Source organism: Moschus berezovskii, chromosome 19 (genome assembly GCF_049115385.1).
Source record: "Moschus berezovskii isolate FMDL1 chromosome 19, NW_MosBer_1.0, whole genome shotgun sequence".
Lineage (NCBI taxonomy): Eukaryota > Metazoa > Chordata > Mammalia > Artiodactyla > Moschidae > Moschus > Moschus berezovskii.
In genome coordinates, this window is record NC_142478.1 from 67,213,504 (window position 1) to 67,234,082 (window position 20,579).

Sequence of the window (20,579 nt, forward strand, 5' to 3'; positions counted from 1 at the left end):
CCCGACCGGGCCCCGCCTCCCGCCTCCCGCCTCCTGTCCCGGACTGGACGCGGACCCCGCCCTCTCCCCGCAGCGTCCAGTCCGCTTCCACCTCCCCACGCCCAGCCAGCAGCCTGCCGCGCAGCCACCGCTGACCTTGGGCGCCCGGAGCTTGCGGCCCGAGAGTTTAAAAGAATCTCGAGGCTCCCCAGCTTCCCCGACTGGAGCAGAACAATTCCAGGATAGCAATCCCCTACACTCTGGCAGCTGGGAAAAACTCTCAAGCGATTCACGTCCTGGAATATACACACAGTAGAGAAGTGGTGGAAAATAGGGGTTCTTTAAAATGTGAGTCCAATGTCACCTCGGTGCCTGGTAAAAGCCCCCGGAGGCAAGTCAACTTTTGGCTTCCAAGCGCCGGCTTTTGCTTATTCTTTCATCTATGCTACCAGAGATATGTCTGCTCCATGCCTCCTCCCTACCACCCACCTCTCCTCCCCACCCCCATCCCTCAACTCCCTCCCCCGCGATCGTCTGGCACACACCTGGGTCCCAGCTAAAATGAGGACCTCCAAGACAGGAAGGACGCAGCAGACCTGTGACCCTAAGTAAGTTTCCTTCTAAGACATTTACAGGTTGCTCTTTGGTGCCTTTGTCTCATTTAATCAGGGCAGCAACCCTACTGGTTTTATTTCCTATCATTATACAGATAAGGCAGGAGAATGCAGAGATAGAATATATACAGGTGCTGGAGACTTGGACCCAGACAAACTGATTCCAGTTAGAATGAACGAATGAATGCTTCTCCAAGTAGTTGAAAAGACCCAAAACACTGCCTAGCAAACATTGCAATAATAATAAATGTAACACGTTGATAGCAAACCAAAAAATTAAAAATAAACTGTGTTCATGCTCAGTCTTGTCCTATTCTTTAAAAGCAACCCCATGGACTGTAGCCTGCCAGACTCCTCAGAAACAAAAAGACAAAAACACCTAGCTGCCATTTCTGAAGAGCTGGGAGCAAAAAGTGGGTGTCAGGATTAAAAGCAGGGTATTGTGCATGCCCCCTGCACACAACCCCACAGAGGGTTGGGCAGACCACCTAAGCCACCCCTCCAACCTGACCCCTGGACACACCTCTCCCCTCTCCCCATATAAGGAATGAGTTCGCCCCCTCCTGAGGGAGCAAACAAAGGAATTTGTTACTTGTTTTCTCTCCCTCCTGCAGCCCACAGGAGCTGCGGCACTTGAGCCCCAATAAAGCCTTGCCTGAACTTCTTGTCTGGCCTCTAGTCAGTTTCTATTGGTTGAGGGAGGCCAAGAACCCTGGCTGGTAATACTATCTCCTAACTCTTCCCACTGGGCTTCCCTAGTGGCTCAGATGATAGAGAGTCCACCTGCAATGCAGGAGACCTGGGTTTGATCCCTGCGTTGGGAAGATCCCCTGGAGGAGGGCATGGCAACTCCAGTATTCTTGCCTGGAGAATCCCCATGGACAGAGGAGCCTGGTGGGCTACAGTCCATGGGGTCGCAAAGAGTTGGACACGACTGAAGCAACTAAGCACAGCACAGCACAACTCTTCCCATTAATGGAAAGAACAAGCTAGAAGGAGGATGGAGGTGCCTTTCCTGGGGCCCAGGTTAAGCGGAAGCATCAACACTGGAAGTTCGAAGACCACTTTCTTCTCCCCATCACTTTTATACTGTTTTGTGATTCAGTTCAGCTCAGTTCAGTCGCTCAGTCGTGTCCGACTCTCCGCGACCCCATGAATCACAGCACGCCACGCCTCCCTATCCATCACCAACTCCCGGAGTTCACTCAAACTCATGTCCACAGAGTCGGTGATGCCATCCAGCCATCTCATTCTCAGTCATCCCCTTCTCCTCCCGCCCCCAACCTTTCCCAGCATCAGAGTCTTTTCCAGTGAGTCAACTCATCGCATGAGGTGGCCAAAGTATTGGAGTTTCAGCTTTAGCATCAGTCCTTCCAATGAACACCCAGGATTAAACATTGTTAAAACGTCTTATAACAATATTTTCAGCAGAAAGTTAGAAAATGCAGAAGATATAAATGACCCATAATTGTACCACATAAAGACAATGATTACTATTTAGAGACACTGCTTAGTCTCTTCAGACACACACACTTATTAAGAATGAGCAGTTTCTTTCTTTGTTTTTTTTTTCCCCACAACGCATGGCTTGTGGGATCTTAGTTCACCAATCAGGGATCAAACCCATACCCTTGGCAGTGAAAGAGTGAAGTACTAACCATTGGGCCGCCAGGGAATTCCCTCGAACATTTGTTGTGCTTACAGTGAATACTCTAAGCATACCACACGCACATGTCCACAAGCCCTCACCAGAAACCCCTTGGGCCCAGTGTAGTTTGGAATTTGGGAATTGTTTTTAGGAAGGTAAGCCTACAAGAAGGCATAAGTTGTCACACAAAGTGGGATAAATGAAGGCCAAAAATAACTGGGCATCTATGCAAGGCAGGTTTTGATAAGTGCACTCACAGCCAGTTTATAAACTTAAGTTTCATAACTTTAAATTTTAGGACTGCAGTTGTTATGATCCTGAACCTGCTCCATTCCACTCAGTCCACACATGCATTCCCAATGTAGGAACATTAGGGTAACATGCTAGTAAGAGGTGGCTTTGAACCTAGTATCTTAGCCAAGGTCCATTGTCACGAACACCTGGGATTGTCCCATCACCTTCACTTCACAGTATAATAAGGAAGGAACTATTTTGCTACATCATGTAATGTTCTCATCAGCTCTGTTTCAAAGGGTTGCATGAGATTCCAACCCTTAGAGGAACTGTTTCCAAGTCCAAGGAAAGGTCAGGTTCCAACTCTTGGCCTGAGATGAACCCAAAAGGAAAGGGACAGGAGGGGAGCCCAGGAGGAATTCACACAATTGTTTTCTTTTTATCCAGGAGGGCTGGGTCTGTGCCATCCAGAACAACAGCCACCAACCACAGGCTATTTAAGTTAATTAAAACTTAAAAATTCAGTTCTGGGAATTCCCTGACAGTCCAGTGTGCTCAGGGCGCAGGCTCAATCCCTGATTGGGGAACTAAGATCCCAAAGCTGCATCATGAGGCCATAAAAAAATAAATAAAATTCAGTCCTTTAGTCACACCAGGTACACTTCAAGTGCTCAGTAGTCAAATATGAATGGCTGCCATACTCAACAGCAGAGTTCTAGAATATTCCATTGTGGAACATTCCAACTTGGCAGAAAGTTCTGTTGGACTGTTCTGGTTTGGCTTGAAAGTTGCCTCTTCCAAGAGCTCTTACCTGACCTGACCACATTTCTCTAAAATAGATCCCCACGGGTATTTATTCTGTATCCTGTTTCCTTCCTGGCATTGAACATACTTGGAAACTTTCTTAGCAGTTTACATATTTATTTGCACATTTCCAATCTCCCTGCTAGGATTTTCTATCTTATTTCCTGCTGGAACCATTGTGCTAAATGCATCTCTCTATCCTTCCTCCTTAGAAGTTCCTTAGAACCAGCTCATTGGACATCCAGGTCTAACAATCTCTGATGCTTATCCATTTTGGTAACTTGGTTTAATAAACTGCTTTTCCCTAATCCCTGCTGAAATTTACCACAATGAGGGAAAAAACGGGGTCTGGACGGGAGAAGATATTGGAGATTACTGGAGAACACACTGTGATACAATAGAACCTGAGTCCTGCTGTCTAGCAGATCTGGCCTTGAAACCTGGCTCTGCCACTTCTGAGCTGTGTGATCTTAGAAAAGGTACTCTGCCTCTTTTTTAAAACATTTTTTAAAACTGAGGTATAATTTCCCTGATGGCTCAGATGGTAAAGAATCTGCATGCCATGCAAGAGACTTGGGTTTAACCCCTGGGTTGGGAAGATCCCCTAGAGAAGGGAATGGCAACCCACTCCAGTGTTCTTGCCTGGAGAATCCCATGGACAGAGAAGCCTGGCAGGCTACAGTCATAGGGTCGCAAAGAGTTGGATATGACTGAGTGGCTAACATTTTCACAGTTGATGTACAGTGTTGTGTTAGTTTTTTGTACACAAAAGTGATTCAGTTATACACATATATATTCTTTTTCAGGTTTGTTTCCTTTATAGGTTATTACAAAATATTGAATTTCATTCTCTGTGCTATCGTAGGTCCTTGTTTATCTGTTTTAAATATGTAGTGTGCGTGAGTGCTATGTTGCTTCAGCTGTATCCAGCTGTTTGCGTGTGTGTGTGTATATATATACACATCTGTGTCCAGCTCTTTGCGGACATATATATATGTTAATCTCAAACTTCTAACTTATATCCTTCCCTGCTATCCCTTTTGGTAACCATAAGTTTGTTTCCCATGTCTATGAGTCCGTTTCTGTTTTGTAAGTTCATTTGTATCCTTTTTTTTTTAGATTCCACATATAAGTGATATCATAAGATATTCGTCTGTTTTCTGTCTGACTTACTTAATATGGTCATCTCTAGGTCCATTCATGTTGCTGCAAATGGTCTTATTATTTTTTAAATTTATTTTACTTATTTTGCTGCATTGGATTTAAGTTACGGCATTTGTGATCTAGTTCCCTGACCAGGGATCGAACCCAGACCCCCTGCATTGAGAGCACTGAGTCTTAGCCACCGGACCACCAGGGAAGTCCCTGTTCATTGTTTTTTTAAAGCTAAGTAGTATTTATTTCACCTCTCAGAGCCTCAGTTTTCTCATCTGTAAAATAGGGATCCATTGCCAGCATTGTACCATGTTTATGAAGGATAAATGGGTAATTTACATAAACTATAGGTAGAAGTAGAGAAGTTCTGGATAAATTTGAGTGCTGGATGAAGTGGGTGGGAAAGGGGCTGGGGAGCCTACTTCTTATTAAACACCTACTGTATACCAGACTCTGCATACTTTATAAACATTATCCCGTGTCGGGAGCCGGCAAGAGAGACGCCGCCCATGACAAGGTCTTGGCTTGAGGAGCTGGCACGTAAGGCCGTCCAGACCTCCGGGGATTTCTTGGGGCTGCCCCATCATCTATTCCCGGGCCTCTGTCTCTTCTTTTTCTGATGCTTGATAGTCCTCTGTGCTTTCTAAGAATTCTGACTCCTGTTCAAATATCCCCCTTGAAGGCTTTGCATGGCAGCAATACTCCCTGAGGGTGTGTGGGCCCTATAAACAGGCCAGGAATGAAGAAAATATTATTACACAGAACATCCTACCCCTTCTGGCCCTGTTGGGATTATAAATGTCATTTTAGAATTTGGAATGCTCAAGACTGCACAAAGCACCCCGGCATAAAACTAAGCTGCTAACAATAGGCCTAAACACTCCACAAGCAAAACAGATACAAAGCCTTTCAAGAGTTTAGAAGGGCCCCTTAGAGTGAGATCTGGAGGGAGCTCATGAGACTCTTGGCCCTCAAGGTCACATACCAGTGCTTGCTGATATGTCTCCCTGCCCCCTGTCCATGGTATGCCTGGGAGTACACTAGAAGAAAACACAGAGATAAAGGTTGAAAACAAAATGAATAAGCATATAGTATTAGTGTAAAAAATTGTCTCTGCAGATGTATGGGGGTAGAGCCCAAAAACAGATACCACACTACCTGCTGCTGCTGCTGCTGAGTCACTTCAGTCGTGTCCGACTCTGCGTGACCCCATAGACGGAAGCCCACCAGGCTCCCCCGTCCCTGGGATTCTCCAGGCAAGAACACTGGAGTGGGTTGCCCTTTCCTTCTCCAATGTGTGAAAGTGAAAAGTGAAAGTGAAGTCGCTCAGTCGTGTCCGACCCTTAGCGACCCCACGGACTGCAGCCCACCAGGCTCCTCCATCCATGGGATTTTCTAGGCAAGAGTACTGGAGTGGCTTGCCATTGCCTTCTCCGACCACACTACCTAGGGAGTCACAAAGTCTGCCCAGAACTGAGGCTCCCAAGATAAGGCTTGCTAATAATTTTTAGTTGACTAACTGATACACAAATAAAGCCATTTCTCATGCCTTGTGGCCTTGATGTCTTAAGACCCCATTGTTTAAGAGTTACGCATAAAGGTACTGACTGTTCTAGAAGATGGTCTATGACGGCATTCCTGGCACCATTTTATCAAGACGATCCCTTCTCCCTTTTTAGTATTGCTGGTTTTAGGGTATATAAGCACTGATGTAGAAAAATAAAGCAGTCTTGATTCTGCACTCTACCAAGACTCGCCTCGCCTTTTTTTTCCCTTTCTTTTCTCGCCGACACCGCTCATCCTGAGGGTATCCCTGGACTCTTGCCAAGGCTGGACCCCGGCAATCCCGTTTAATTTTACAGACACAGCACTGGGGCCAGGACAGGTGGCATGCCCCATCCAAGGTCACGCAGTGGAGGGTGGCAGAACCAGAGTGGAGCTCAGTTCTGAAGTCTGGCTGTTCCTTTAACCCTTCCAGAAACTCAAAACTGCCTTCCCCTAAAGATGATCAGTTAGGGAATATTTTCTTTCTCACTTCCAGTAACCAGGGTTAAAAGTTAAGCTCACCAGGAACATGGGGCCTATGGAAGAGGGCGTCCATCTCCTCATCCAGGTTGCCCTCATTTTGACAGTGTACACACACGATGTGCTTAAAAGTGAAGGAGGAAACAGAACAGGCTCTATCTTGAAAGCAGGACTCCATCTTGGGCCGGACTGTGGACTTTGAGCTCTATGCCCAATATCTATGCAGGAAGAGCCCCAGGGCTCTCCACCGCTGAAAGAATACCCTAATTTTCTGTGTAACCGCATAGAATTGTACATTCTATTATGCTTATTGGAGTATGACCACAGGCCTATTGATAACTGTCCACTGTTAACTACCTAGGCTTAAGGCATATGAATCACGGGTTAACTTGGATTGCATCTTTCTTTTTCCTGTGTTCAGACTAGCTTCAGGAACCCTTATACACTTAGGGTATAAGGTTTTCACAAAAACTGGTCGGGGTCCTTGGCTAAGAGGAGACTCTGCCTTGGACCCACCGGTGTAATAAACTGCACTCCACTATCTGCATTGTCCTTCTGAGTGAGTTTGTTTCCTGGAACACGTGGCTACCACATTTGGTGCATTGGCCAGGAACCGCCTCACTTTGAGGAGACAAGTCCCATTTGGGGCTACTCCGAGGCCTTGTGGCTTGAATCTTCTAGAGGGGGGAAGGCACCCCACCCTTCTGGAAGGATTCTGCTTCTCAACGCCCGGACCTCTCACGTTAGCAGGTGGTGGACGGCGGCAGGGGAACTGAGCGCTCAGGTGAGGAGGAACCCACCCGGCAGGGTGGAAGAGGGGGCCTGATCACCTACAGGTCGACGAGCGTGCTAGGGCTTAGGAAGGAAATTTGTGAAGGTCGTTTAGGAGGTGTGTCCACGCTGTCTCGGGGAAAATTATTACCAAGCGATCGCCAGGGGAATTTTAGGAGAAGAAACTTGGTCCTTGTGTGCTCGTATTCTACCCTTCCCCAGGAGGTGTCCCATCTGCTGTGAAATTCTTGACCCCCTGGGAATTGTCAGGCTAGAAGAAGGGGGATACATAAGAGAGTGTGAATTGGCTTTTCCGGAGATGGCCTGGGATGTGGGATATTTAACCCATCTGTGTTTTCATCCGCACCTGATCAAGCCCACCAAGGCAGAACACTTTAAGGGAGAAACAGTCTTGGACCACCTGGTGTTCTGGTTCGGCCATGCTGACTGGCGGGTGAAGACCTGTGGCTCCCCGATCCCCCTTCTCCGTCTGGGATCTGGCAGGATTTGGATTTGGATGACCTGCCCCTCCCCGATATTGGATGATGACGCACCCGCCACCCAGTGCTCCACCAGGAGTGGAGGCTGCCTTAATGCCCGATCCAGGGCCAGGTGAAGTTCCTGCAGCAGCCGCTGCTCCTCTGCCAGCTCTCCCAGAGGTCGTAGAGCCGCCACCTCGGTGGGCTCCGATCCAGGTGGTAGAAGCCTCTGGCCAACACTTCCAGGATCCGGCTCCAGCTGAACCGCCCAAGCTATACCCGACTCTCCTCTCCCGATGAGTACTGACAGGAAGGGGAAAGGAGACACCAGCATCAGAGGCTGCGCTCCGCTAAGGAGCCAGAGGAAGGGGCCCCTGCTACAAATGCCCTCAGAGAGTTACAGCAGCCTCCGGTTCAGGGACAGACGGCTACCACCATCAGTGCCCCCATAGCCTATTATTACCAGATTAGGCTGATGGAGACCATTTTTTGAACCCACCGCCCTGCATGGAATGACATAATGCAACTACTAGTCTCCCTTTTCAGCACTGAGGACAGACACAGGATCCTAACTGAGGCCAGAAAATGGTTGAGAGAAATGACCCCTGAGGGGACTGCAAACCCGCAGCGGGGGGCAGAACTCGCCACCCCCGATGAGAGGCCCAGTGGGGACTGCAACACAGGAAGGGAGGGGCCCCCTGGAGAGATGTCGGGCGGCTATTTTACAAGGCCTCAAGGCGGGGCCCAGGAACCTGTGAGTATCGCAAAACCCTCCAAAGTGATTCTAAGGGAAAGCGAATCACCCTCTGAGTTCTATGAAAGACTGTGCGGGGCCTATAGACTTTATACGCCAATAGATCCAGAGGCTGCTGGGTCTCAGATGGTGACTAAATGCAGCCTTTGTGTCTCAAGCCTACCCCAAAAATGTCAGATGGGGGGACACCAAGTGACTCATGAATTTTTAAACATCCCTGAATGCCTAGTACCTTTGTTGGGAAGAGACTTGCTGTCTAAACTGGGGGCACAAGTGACCTTTCCCCAACAAAAGACCCGCTCTTCAAGAGGGCTCAACTACCTATTTACTCTTCTTCTCGGTAACCCCTCAAGATGAATGGAGGTTGCATGATCTCCCGGAAGGGAAACCGGACAGGCTAAACAGTGGAGACAGAGAGTTACTCAACAATTCCCTGAGGTCTGGGCGGAAGACAACATGCCCCACCCCACCCCGCCGGCTTACAAAACAAGTTCTGGTAATAGAACTCAAACCCGGTACAATTATGTCAGCACCCGCCTTGGGCCTGCCACACCTTGCTTAGCTGTTTCTTCTTTCAATTCAGTTCAGTTCAGTTCAGTCGCTCAGTCGTGTCCGACTCTTAGCGACCCCATGAACCACAGCACGCCAGGCCTCCCTGTCCATCACCAACTCCCGGAGTTCACTCAAACCCATGTCCGTCGAGTCGGTGATGCCATCCAGCCACCTCATTCTCTGTCGTCCCTGTCTCCTCCTGCCCCCAATCCCTCCCAGCATCAGAGTCTTTTCCAGTGAGTCAACTCGTCGCATGAGGTGGCCAAAGTATTGGAGTTTCAGCTTTAGCATAAGTCCTTCCAATGAACACCCAGGATTGATCTCCTCTAGAATGGACTGGCTGGATCTCCTCGCAGTCCAAGGGACTCTCAAGAGTCTTCTCCAGCACCACAGTTCAAAAGCATCAATTCTTCGGCGATCAGCTTTCTTCACAGTCCAACTCTCACATCCATACATGACCACTGGAAAAACCATAGCCTTGACTAGACGGACCTTGGTTTGCAAAGTAATGTCTCTGCTTTTTAATATGCTATCTAGGCTGGTCATAACTTTCCTTCCAAGGAGTAAGCATCTTTTAATTTCATGGCTGCAATCAGCATCCGCAGTGATTTTGGAGCCCAAAAAAATAAAGTCTGACACGGTTTCCACTGTTTCCCCATCTATTTCCCAAGAAGTGATGGGACCAGATGCCATGATCTTCGTTTTCTAAATGTTGAACTAGTGAGTTCCTCTTCACTTTCTGCCATAAGGGTGGTGTCATCTGCATATCTGAGGTTACTGATATTTCTCCCGGCAATCTTGATTCCAGGTCTTTACGTGACTGAAAAGGACAAGGTGTCTATGGGAGTGTTGTCCCAGACTGTGGGGACACGAGATGGACCCATGGCTTATCTCCTGAAATGGCTGGACAGTGTTGCCACAGGGTGGCCGGGATGCTTACAGGCAGTTGCTGTGCTTGTCTTACTGGTCCTGGAGGCAACCAAGCTTGACTTTGGGCCAAGATTCGATCGTAAAGTCCCGCATGAGGTCAACACTCTCCTGCGAGGGGACCCCCATAAATGGCTGTTGACATCCCGGATTACTCAATACTAGGGATTGTTATGTGAGAACCCCCATGATACTACTGAGCCTTGTCAGGCCCTGAATCCAGCCACTCTCCTTCCTGTGGGAGAAGGTGGGCCCTCACATGATTGCAAGGAAATGTGCCAGGAGACCTGCCTTGAGAGACCAGCCAATCCCAGACCCAGATTTGGTCCTGTACACCACCGGCACCAGCCTGGTGAGACAAGGACAGTGACTGTCGGGATATGCAGTGGTCAGGGAAGAAACCATCGCTGAGGCTGGCTTTCTGCTACCACACTGGTCTGCTCAACGGTCAAAAGATGAGCTCTAATCCGGGCCCTCCAGCTTTCAGAAGGTAAGAAGACAAACATTTACACAGACTCCAGGTATGCTTTTGCCACACTACATGTACATAGGGCTCTGTATAAGCAGACAGCTAATGGAAAAGACGGAGAAGGCAATGGCAAGCCACTCCAGTACTATTGCCTAGAAAATCCCATGGATGGAGGAGCCTGGTAGGCTGCAGTCTGTGGGGTCGCTAAGGGTCGGACACGACTGAGCGACTTCACTTTCACTTTTCACTTTCCACTTTCACACATTGGAGAAGGAAATGGCAACCCACTCCAGTGTTCTTGCCTGGAGAATCCCAGGGACGGGGGAGCCTGGTGGGCTTCCGTCTATGGGGTCGCACAGAGTCGGACACGACTGAAGTGACTTAGCAGCAGCAGCAGCAATGGAAAAGAATATCAAAAATAAGGAAGAAATTCTGACCCTATTAGATGCTGTCTGGGAACAGAAAGTATTGCAGTCACACACCGCTGAGGACATCAAAAAGTGATACCCCCCAGGCTCAGGGAAATAGACTGGCAGAAAAGACCACTAAACAAGCAGCCGAGTGCTTGCGGGTGACAGGTGAGGTCCCTATTAAAACTCTCGTATTGGCGGAGCTGCCTGAGCTAACTCTGGACCCTCCAAAATACACTGAAGCCTAAAACCAACTAGCCAAAGTGGAAGGGGCTATCAAGACTGAAAAGGGATGGTGGGAATTGCTAAGTGGCAAATTATTGGTACTGGAGGAGCTGATACCCACTCTGGTAAGCCAAACATACCAAGCAACCCACCTAGGCCATGATAAACTGTAAGAGCTAATTCGAAAATATTTCTTGGTTCCCCGCGTCTCTTCCCTGAGCAGGACAGAATCTCAGAACTGCACTGCCTGCTCACAGGTTAATGCTGCCTCTCAGCATGGACAAAAACCTCCGGGGATTCAGCTGAAAGGCACGCTGCCCTTTGAACAACCGGAAGTGGACTTCTGAAATGAAACCTCACCAACACTACTGTTACCTGCTGGTTATGGTATGTACGTTCTCGGAATGGGTAGGATTTTTTCCTACCCAGACTGAAAGAGCATCAGAAGTAGCCCAGTGCCTGCTTAGGGAGATAGTTCCCAGATTTGGATTTCCTACCAGCACTGGATCAGATAATGGTCCGGCTTTCGTAGCTGATTTAGTACAAGAAGTAACCTAGATGTCCATCTGCAGACGAATGGATAAGAAAGCTTTGGTACATATACACAATGGAGTGTTATTCAGCCATTAAAAAGAATACATTTGAATCAGTTCTAATGAGGTGGATGAAACTGGAGCCTATTATACAGAGTGAACTAAGCCAGAAAGAAAAACACCAATACAGCATACTAACGCATATATATGGAATTTAGAAAGATGCAAATGATAACCCTGTATAGATCAGTCTTTGGGACTCTGTGGGAGAGGGTGAAGGTGGGATGATTTGGGAGAATGGCATTGAAACACGTATGTTGTCATATGTGAAACGAATCACTAGTTCAGGGTCAATGCATGTTATAGGATGCTCAGGGCTGGCATGCGGGGATGACCCAGAGGGAGGATAAAGGGAGGAGGGAGGTGGGAGGAGGGTTCAGGAGGGGGAACTTATGTAAACCCAGGGTGAATTCATGTCAATGTATGGCAAAACCAACCAATATAATATTGTAAAATAATTTGCCTCCAATAAAAAATAAATTAATTACAAAAAAAAAAAGAAGTAAGCAAAATTTTAAACATAAAATGGAAACTGCACACTGCATACAGGCCCCAGAGTTCTGGGATGGTGGAACGAACCAACCGGACACTTAAAGAGACTCTCCAAGTGGATCATAGAGACTGACTGCCCCTGGGTGGACTTGCTTCTGACGGCTCTGCTCAGACTCAGGATGACCCCACGGTCCCATGGCTATTCTCTGTACGAAATTGTGGATGGGAGGCCCCCTCCCATAATAAAACAGGTGTCAACAAATCTGCCTCAGGTAGAGGGGATGAAATTTCACAGCAGATGGAACAACCGGGTAAGGTAATAAATCAGGTAACTAAGTTTGTACAAGTAAGGGTGCCGTTCCCCACTTGGGGAACAGATTCATGAGTTTACGCCTGGTAACCAAGTATGGGTCAAAGATTGGAAACATGATTTACTAGCCCCTCAGTGGAAGGGCCCTTATACTGCTATTCTAACTACCCCTACTGCAGTTAAAGTTGCAGGTATTGTCCCTGGGATTCATCATACGAGGGTGAAGAGAGCAAACCACGCAGACCCAGAAAACGCTGAGTGGACTGCGCAGAGGGACCCTGCTGACCCTCAAGAGGCTAAGAAGAAGAAGGAAAAGAAGATCCCAGATGAGCCCCTTCAGGATGAAGCCGCATGATCAACTCCTGCTGCTTGGCCTCATCAACGTGCACATTCCTTCGCGGACTTCACAACACCTCCAGCTGTTGGGTTTGTGGGGCTATGCCTCTGTCTGTGATGGATGGACTTCCCCGGTGGGTGTCACCGCTCCACCAAGAAGATTTTAAATCACTCTGCTCTTTCCTGGGACGACAGAAAGAGACTTTCCTTTCTCTTGTCAATCATAATCTCTCCCTGCTCTCTTGGTGTAAGCCAGGCCTACAGTCAATAGACTCAGCTCATCGGGTTACATATTACGTAAACACCAGTTTCATAGAAGTAACAAAAGCGGTAATTCAAAACAGATTGGTTTTGGACATGCTTACAGTTGTTCAAGGAGGGACCTGTGCTATAATTAAGGTTGAATGTTGTGTATATATTCTGATTTATCTGGCAATGTATCAGCTGCTTTAGATGATATGAAAAAAGAGAAAAACCAGGTAAGAGCAATGTCAAATGAAGACATTCCTTTCTGGACTTTGGTCCTGTCTCGGGTGAAGGGTGCTTGGTGGAAAACTATATTTACCACTGTTATAGTTGCCTTGATAGTTCTACTCTGTGGACCCTGCATTTCACAATGTATTATGAACTTTGTAACCTAAAGGTTGGTGTCGTTCTCCCAAATTGGTGGTGGGAGAGCCAGGGTGCAATATATCCCTATGAGTGATGCTCATACTATGAGTTAAGAGCATCAGGGGGGGGAATGAAGGAGGAAACAGAACAGGCTCCGTCTTGAAAGTAGGGCTCAATTTTGGGCTGGACTGTGGACTTTGAGCTCTATGCCCAGTATCTACAGAGAAGGCAATGGCACCCCCACTCCAGTACTCTTGCCTGGAAAATCCCATGGGTGGAAGAGCCTGGTAGGCTGCAGTCCATGGGGTCGCTACGAGTCGGACACGACTGAGCGACTTCAATTTCACTTTCACTTTCATGCATTGGAGAAGGAAATGGCAACCCACTCCAGTGTTCTTGCCTGGAGAATCCCAGGGACGGGGGAGCCTGGTGGGCTGCTATCCATGGGGTTGCACAGAGTCGGACACAACTAAAGTGACGCAGCAGCAGCAGCAGTAGCAGCAGCCCAGTATCTATGGGAACGACATACCAACTGGAAAACCAGGCCCCTGGAAGGAAGTGCTACAGGGCTCTCCATCACTAAAAGAATACCCTAATTATCTGTGTAACCGAATAGAATCATACATTCTATTATGTTCTTGGGGTGTGACCACAGGCCTACTAATAACTGTCCACTGTTAACTACCTAGGCTTAAGGCATATGAATCACGGGTTAACTTTGATTGTCAGGGAATTTGGGGAGGTGGGTTTGTGCACGTTCACTTAGGGTATATAAGGTTTTCACAAAAACTGGTGGGGGTCCTTGGCTAAGAGGAGACTCTGCCCTGGCCCCGCTGGTGTAATAAGCTGTACTCCACTGTCTGCATCATCCTTCTGAGTGAGTTTGTCTCCCGGAACGCATGGCTGCAACACTAGAGCACAGCAGAGGTTCTTTCAGGCTGTCGGAGTCATGGTTGGTGGAGGCTGTTTCCTACTCTCTGCTCACCGCGTTTCCCATGTTTTCTACCTGCAATTATTGTATTCCATTCGTAATTTGGGAGGGGAGGTGGCAAAGTCCAATAACAGTAACAACAAAAACAAAGCCAGTGGGACTTCCCTGGTGGTCCAGTGGTTGGGAAACCTCCTTGCAATGTAGGGGATGTGGGTTCGATCCCTGGTCAGGTAACTAAGATCCACATGCCTCTAAACAACTAAGTTCACGAGCCACAGCCAGAGTGTCTGTGCAGCAACAAAAGATTCTGCATGCCACAATGAAGACCTGATGCAGCCAAATAAATCAATAGTAGTTTCACTACTTCACTATAAAAAGCAAGCAAACAAAAATAACTGGGGGGAAAAAAAAACAAAGTCACTGGCTACACCCCTGGGACAGTCCCGCCTGGGATGGACCTATAGGTATTTGTTTTCAACAATCAACTTGATGGATGTGGTTATAGTGAAGAAGGAATTCATAGGGCCTGGACTCCATCTTAGGCCTGTTCATGCTGATCATGCTCAGCCACCTTTCCAATGGACTCTGAACTCTGTGTCTAGTGCCTATGAAAACGACAACAGAAGGATAAGACCCCCTCCAGACAGGGGAATCTCGAAGATCGTATCTAGGTTACTCATTGCCTAAGAGAAAACATACACTAATCACCCCTTCCTCCAGACAGGCCATAAATTTTTCTGTATCTATCGAAGTGCAACCTCGGGCTTATTGATTATTGGCTAATTGACTGCTTGAGCACATAAGCACATAGCATGTAAATGATGGGGTTAATGGGGTTGTATCTTCCTTGGTTTATGTAAGTCTCAAGGAATTTGGAGTGGTGGGTTCAGACACGTACACATGGGGTATAAAAGATTTTCACAAATGTTGGTCGGGGTCCTTGGCTAAGAGGAGACTCTGCCTTGGGCCCGCCGGTGTAATAAACTGCACTTCACTACCTGCATTGTCCTTCTGAATGAGTTTGTTTCCCGGAATGCGTGGCTACAACAATAGTATTTGAATTTCTGCTTTTTCTTTTTTTGGACGTGGGATCTTAGTTCCCTGACCAGGGATTGAACCCATACCCAGGGCAGTGAGAGCACCAAGTCCTAACCACTGCACTGCCAGGGAATTCCCTTGAGTTTCTGCTTTCATCACTGGAGGAAGACATGTTTTACAGCTGTTAATTATCTGTTGGATGAATCAACAAATAAATGAATATTCATCAGGAGGTAGGGACACAGTCCCACCCTTGGGGTTTCAATCATTGCTTTGGCTCTTGCCAACCTGAGCTTCCTTCTGCTTAGATTATAACTAGTTGTTACATATAAGGTCATCTGCCCCAACTAGACCACAGTCTTCTGGAAAGCCAGTATCCTGGCCTGGAGCCCTATACTCACAAGAGATACTCAAATGATTTTGAGAGAAGGGAAGGAAGGTAGGGGGGAGCCTCGTGTCTCCTGCTTGCCACATAGCCACCTTCAAAGCACTGGCATAGCCGGTTGCTTGGCTAAGCAGAGAAGGGTGTAGACCCCACCCCAACGCTGCACCTCCTGGTTACGGGGACAAAGTGTGCGTTACCTTATAACAGGGGCAGAGGTCTCACTCTCGCCTGCAGCCTGAGCAGTCTCCAGGGACAGGGTCCCCAGGCTGGCCCGGCTGCCCTTCCGGGAAGACTGTCGGAACAGGCCAGCACCGGCGTCTTCATCAGAGGAGTTGTCATCAAAAGAGCCCAGGATGAAGTTGGTCATCAGCTGTCTCTTGATGTGTGCCTGCTTCCTGTCTTCTCTGGAGAGGGTTCTGGCTCGCTGGCCCTGGGGCCTGGCTGGAGCAGACAGGTCATTGTTATCTGGGATCTCCGGGCCTTCAGTCCCTGACCTGTTGGCTTGGCACGCTGGGGAGGTGTCATCAGACAAGAGGGGGTTTCCTTGGGGATTCTGTGGTAGGGGTGATCGGGAGGTCCTCTGCTGACAGGTGTCTTGGGGTCCTTTGTAGGAGGCCGGCTCAGCCTGGCTAGGGGTCTCTGGCAGAGGGCTGCTGTTGGAGTCTTCCTGCGGTGGGTCCTGGGAGCCATCTGAGGCTGGAATCAGCTCCTGACTCGGGGTGAAGCTCACTTTCCGTTTACTCTTGGTGACTTGCTTGGAGTCTGACATTTTCCCCCAGCTTTTTAATCGGGAAAAGGTCAGGCAGGAGAAAATCAGACAAGATAGAAAAAGAAGCAGGATCATTCAGAAAATCTGTAAGGAGAACAAGAGAGCCATTTTAGGATCTATGTAATCGTGTTACCTGGCTTCTTAAAGGAGCAGGTGGCAAAAGTCAGTTGGGGTGCTGCATTCGGCAGAGAGAGCTAGAAGGGAGAAGCACTAGACAGGGAGCGGAGAAGGGGCTCTCCTTCCCCAGCCCTGCACATCATGAGCTCTGGGGTCTGCGGCATGTTTCTTAACTTCTAATTTTGAGACACTAAGACATGCTTACCATAAATCATGAAAATGCATGTGAGAGAGAACTCAATGAGATTAGGTACATTAAAAGACTTACAGCATCACTGGGCTTCTCTAGTGGCTCAGGTGGTAAAGAATCTGCCTGCAATGCAAGCGACCTGGGTTCGATCCCTGAGTCAGGAAGATCCCCTGGAAAAGGGAATGGCCACCCACTCCAGTATTCTTGCCTGGAGAATCCCACGGACAGAGGAGCCTGGTGGGCTAAAATCCATGGGGTCACAAAGAGGCGGACACAGCTGAGCGAGTAACACTTTCACTTTTCACTGATAGCATCATTATTCATAATATCCCCAAAGCGGAAACATCCCAAGTGCCCACTAATAAAAGCACAGACAAGATGTGGTCTGTCCATACAATTAAATATTGTTCAGCCACTAAAAGGAATGAACTTCACACTAAGTGAAGAAAACCAGTTCCAACAGACCACATATTGTATGATTCCGTATTGCGTAGATCATACACCTGGATTAAGCAGAATTGATAGATATGGAAAGATTAGCAGTTGCCTGGGGCTGATGGGGTGGGGATGAAGGTTAATGGGTATAGGGTTTCTGATTGGAGTGATGAAAATGTTCCAAAACTGATTGTGGTGATGGTTTCACAACTCTGTGAATAGACTGAACACTGTAGAATTGTGCACTTTAAGTGAGTGAGTCGTATGGTATATGAATTATACCTCGATAAAGCTTTTCTTTAACAACAAAAAAAAAGGGACTTTCTTGGTGGTCCAGTACTTGAGAATGTGCCTTCCGGTCCCTGGTTGAGACACTAAAATCCCAATGCCTCTAAGCATGTGGGCGACTGAGCACGCATGCCACAAATACCGAGGCCACAAGCCACAACTGGGTAAAAGCCCACTGCTGCGAGGAAGGTCCCACAGCTGCAACAAGAGCTAGCGAGCCAAATAAATAAGCGCTTAAAAAGAAAAAGACTTCACGGGCTTCCCTGGTGGCTCAGTGGTAAAGAATCCACCTAATGCAGGAGACACAGGTTCCGTCCCCAGTCCGGGAAGATCCTACATGCTGAGGAGCAACGGAGCCCATGCACACAAATACTGAAGCCCATGCGCCCTAGAACCCATGTTCCACAGCAAGGGAAGTCGCTGCAATGAGAAGCCCAGGGCACTGCAATTAAAGAATAGCCCCCAGATTGGGCAACTAGAGAAAGTCCTCGGGCAGCAACGAAGACCCAGACGGCCAAAAACGGATACGTATTTTTTTTTTAAGACTTTATATTATATTCCAGTTTGTAGATGAAAGGGATTGTCAGCTTCTAGAATCATCAGGACTTGCTGAAATGTGGTTTGGGTTATTTTCTAGGTAACACACAGGGTCAGAAGATGTTTTTCTTTTCATTTGCTCAAGTTTCCTTTTAAAGAAGTCAGCTAAGGGTTGTTCAATGTTAATCAATGTAACAAACCACTTTAATAGAACAAAGGGAAAAAAAAATGATCTTCTCAATGAACACAGAAAAATCCAACACCATTGGGAATTCCCGGTGGTTAGGACTTCCAGCTTTCACTGCCAAGGGCCCGGGTCGGGGGAACTAAGATCCCAGAAGCCAAATGGCATGGCCAAAAAAAAGATCCAACACCCTTTAATGATAACAACATTCAGAAAAGCAGGAATAGAAAAGAACTTCAACAGAGTAAGGCATATTGATGAAAAAAGTACAGCAAATATGTATTCAATGTTGAAAGATGGTAAGCTTTCCCCTAAGATCTGGAACGAGACAAGGATGTTTACTTTCACCACTGCTATTCAACATCCTACTGAAAGTTCTAGCCAGAGCAGCTAAACAGGAAAAAGAAATAAAAGCATCCAAATTGAAAAGGAAGACATAAAATCACCTTTGTCCACAGATGACATGAGCCTATAAACAGAAAATCCTAAAGAACTACCAAGAAATGCTAATAAAGGTAGTAAATTAAGTGATTGTTGGATATGAGATCAATACACAAAAATCAGTTTCGTTTCCATACACCAACAGTGAACAGTCTGAAAAGGGAATTAAGAAAATAGCTCCATTTACAAAATAACATTCCAAAGAATTAAAATACCTAGGAATAAATTTAATCACAATGGTGAAAGATCTATAGACTGAAAACTAAGAAACATTGCTGAAAGAAATTAAAGAAGACCTAAATAAATGGCAAGACATCCCATGCTCATGGGTTGGAAGACTTACTTTTGTTAAGATGACCACACTACCCAAAGCAATCTGCAGATTCAATCTGCAGAATGGCAAAGGGCCCCGAAGAGCCAAAACAATCTTAAGAAAGCAAAACAATGTTGGAGGTCTCACACTGGCCAATTTTGAAACTTATCACAAAACTGCAGTGTGGTATGAGAATAAAGAGACATATAGACAAATGGAAGAGAATTGAGGGTCCAAAAGTAAATCCATACATCTACGACCAGTTGATATTTGACAAATATCAGGCTTCCCTGGTGGCTCAGATGGTGAAGAATCTGCCTGCAATGTGGGAGACCTGGTTTCGATCCCTGGGTTGGGAAGATCCCCTAGAGAAGGGAAAAGCTACCCACTCCGGTATTCTGGCCTGGAGAATTCCATGAACTGTATAGTCTGCTGCTGCTGCTAAGTCACTTCAGTCATGTCTGACTCTGTGCAACCCCATAGATGGCAGCCCACCAGGCTCCCCTGTCCCTGGAATTCTCCAGGCAAGAACACTGGAGTGGGTTGCCATTGCCTTCTCCAATGCATGAAAGTGAAAAGTGAAAATGAAGTCTCTCAGTTGTGTCCGACTCTTCGTGACCCCGTGGACTGCAGCCTACCAGGCTCTTCCACCCATGGGATTTTCCAGGAAAGAGTACTGGAGTGGGTTGCCTATGGAGCCACAAAGAGTCGGACACGCCTGAGCGACTTTCACTTCACTTCACTTTTGGGAAGATCCCCTGGAGAAGGGAAAGGCAAGAGTCTCTTCACCATATGGGTCTGGGAGAGATGGCTTGAAGCAGGCTGCAATTTTGATTTTTCAGATGTCATTTCTGCAGCTGCATTCAGGAACACACCAGCTGGTGTCTCCATAGCAGTTCTGAAGAAGAGTGCCAAGCGGAAGGCCTTATACAAATGTGGCTGATTTTAGGTACAGTTTAAATGGACACATTGGTGGGACTTCCCTGGGGGTCCAGTGGTTAAGACTCCATGCTCCCCATGCAGGGGGCCAGGGTTTGACCCCTGGTCAGGGAACAACTGCCACAACCAAAAGTGCACGTGCCACAGCCGGACACATAAATATTTTTAGAAATAAATGTACGTGTTGGGGATTCTGAGAAATAAGAACCTGGAAGTGCATTAAATGGAAATGCTGAGCTGCCCACTACTCTAAATAGAAAAACACTTGAGTTATTGCTGAGAAAATAAAAGAGCAAAAACGTGCTGCAATGGTTCGAGGTTTCGGAACCCTGAGGATACAGTCTTCACGTTGATTCCCACTGGAAAACCAGTCACTCCCTGGTTTTACATGACACGAGCACCCTGATAACTTGCTGGCTGGGTGAATGGATGGCTGATGGGGGCTGCAGGTAGAAGGACGGAGAGGTGGTGTGTGGAGAGGGGTCAAGTGGATGAGAAGACGGGTGAGATGGCAAGAAACCTACATGGTAAGCAACTGAGGGTTGGTGGGTAAAGCAGCCAAGCTCTAAACTGGGTGCTCTCGTGAATGGAAGGGATCAGCAATTCTCCCCACTTCGGCCTCC

The 20,579-nt window shown here is 47.4% G+C and overlaps 1 protein-coding gene across 5 annotated transcripts in view; it reads right to left on the reverse strand.

Moving 5' to 3' along the window:
• ACACB (acetyl-CoA carboxylase beta) overlaps nt 1–20,579 on the reverse strand; it is a 123,883-nt gene that overhangs the window by 85,905 nt on the left and 17,399 nt on the right. For 4 of the 5 annotated variants that reach the window (XM_055405357.2, XM_055405358.2, XM_055405356.2 and 1 more), the window contains exon 2: nt 15,941–16,596. In XM_055405357.2, the coding sequence (XP_055261332.2) occupies nt 15,941–16,587 (647 nt within the window). In that variant the 5' untranslated portion in view covers nt 16,588–16,596. Of the gene's footprint in view, nt 1–5,419; nt 5,475–15,940; nt 16,597–20,579 lie in introns of those variants that run through there. The other variant, XM_088828270.1, reaches the window with a different exon arrangement.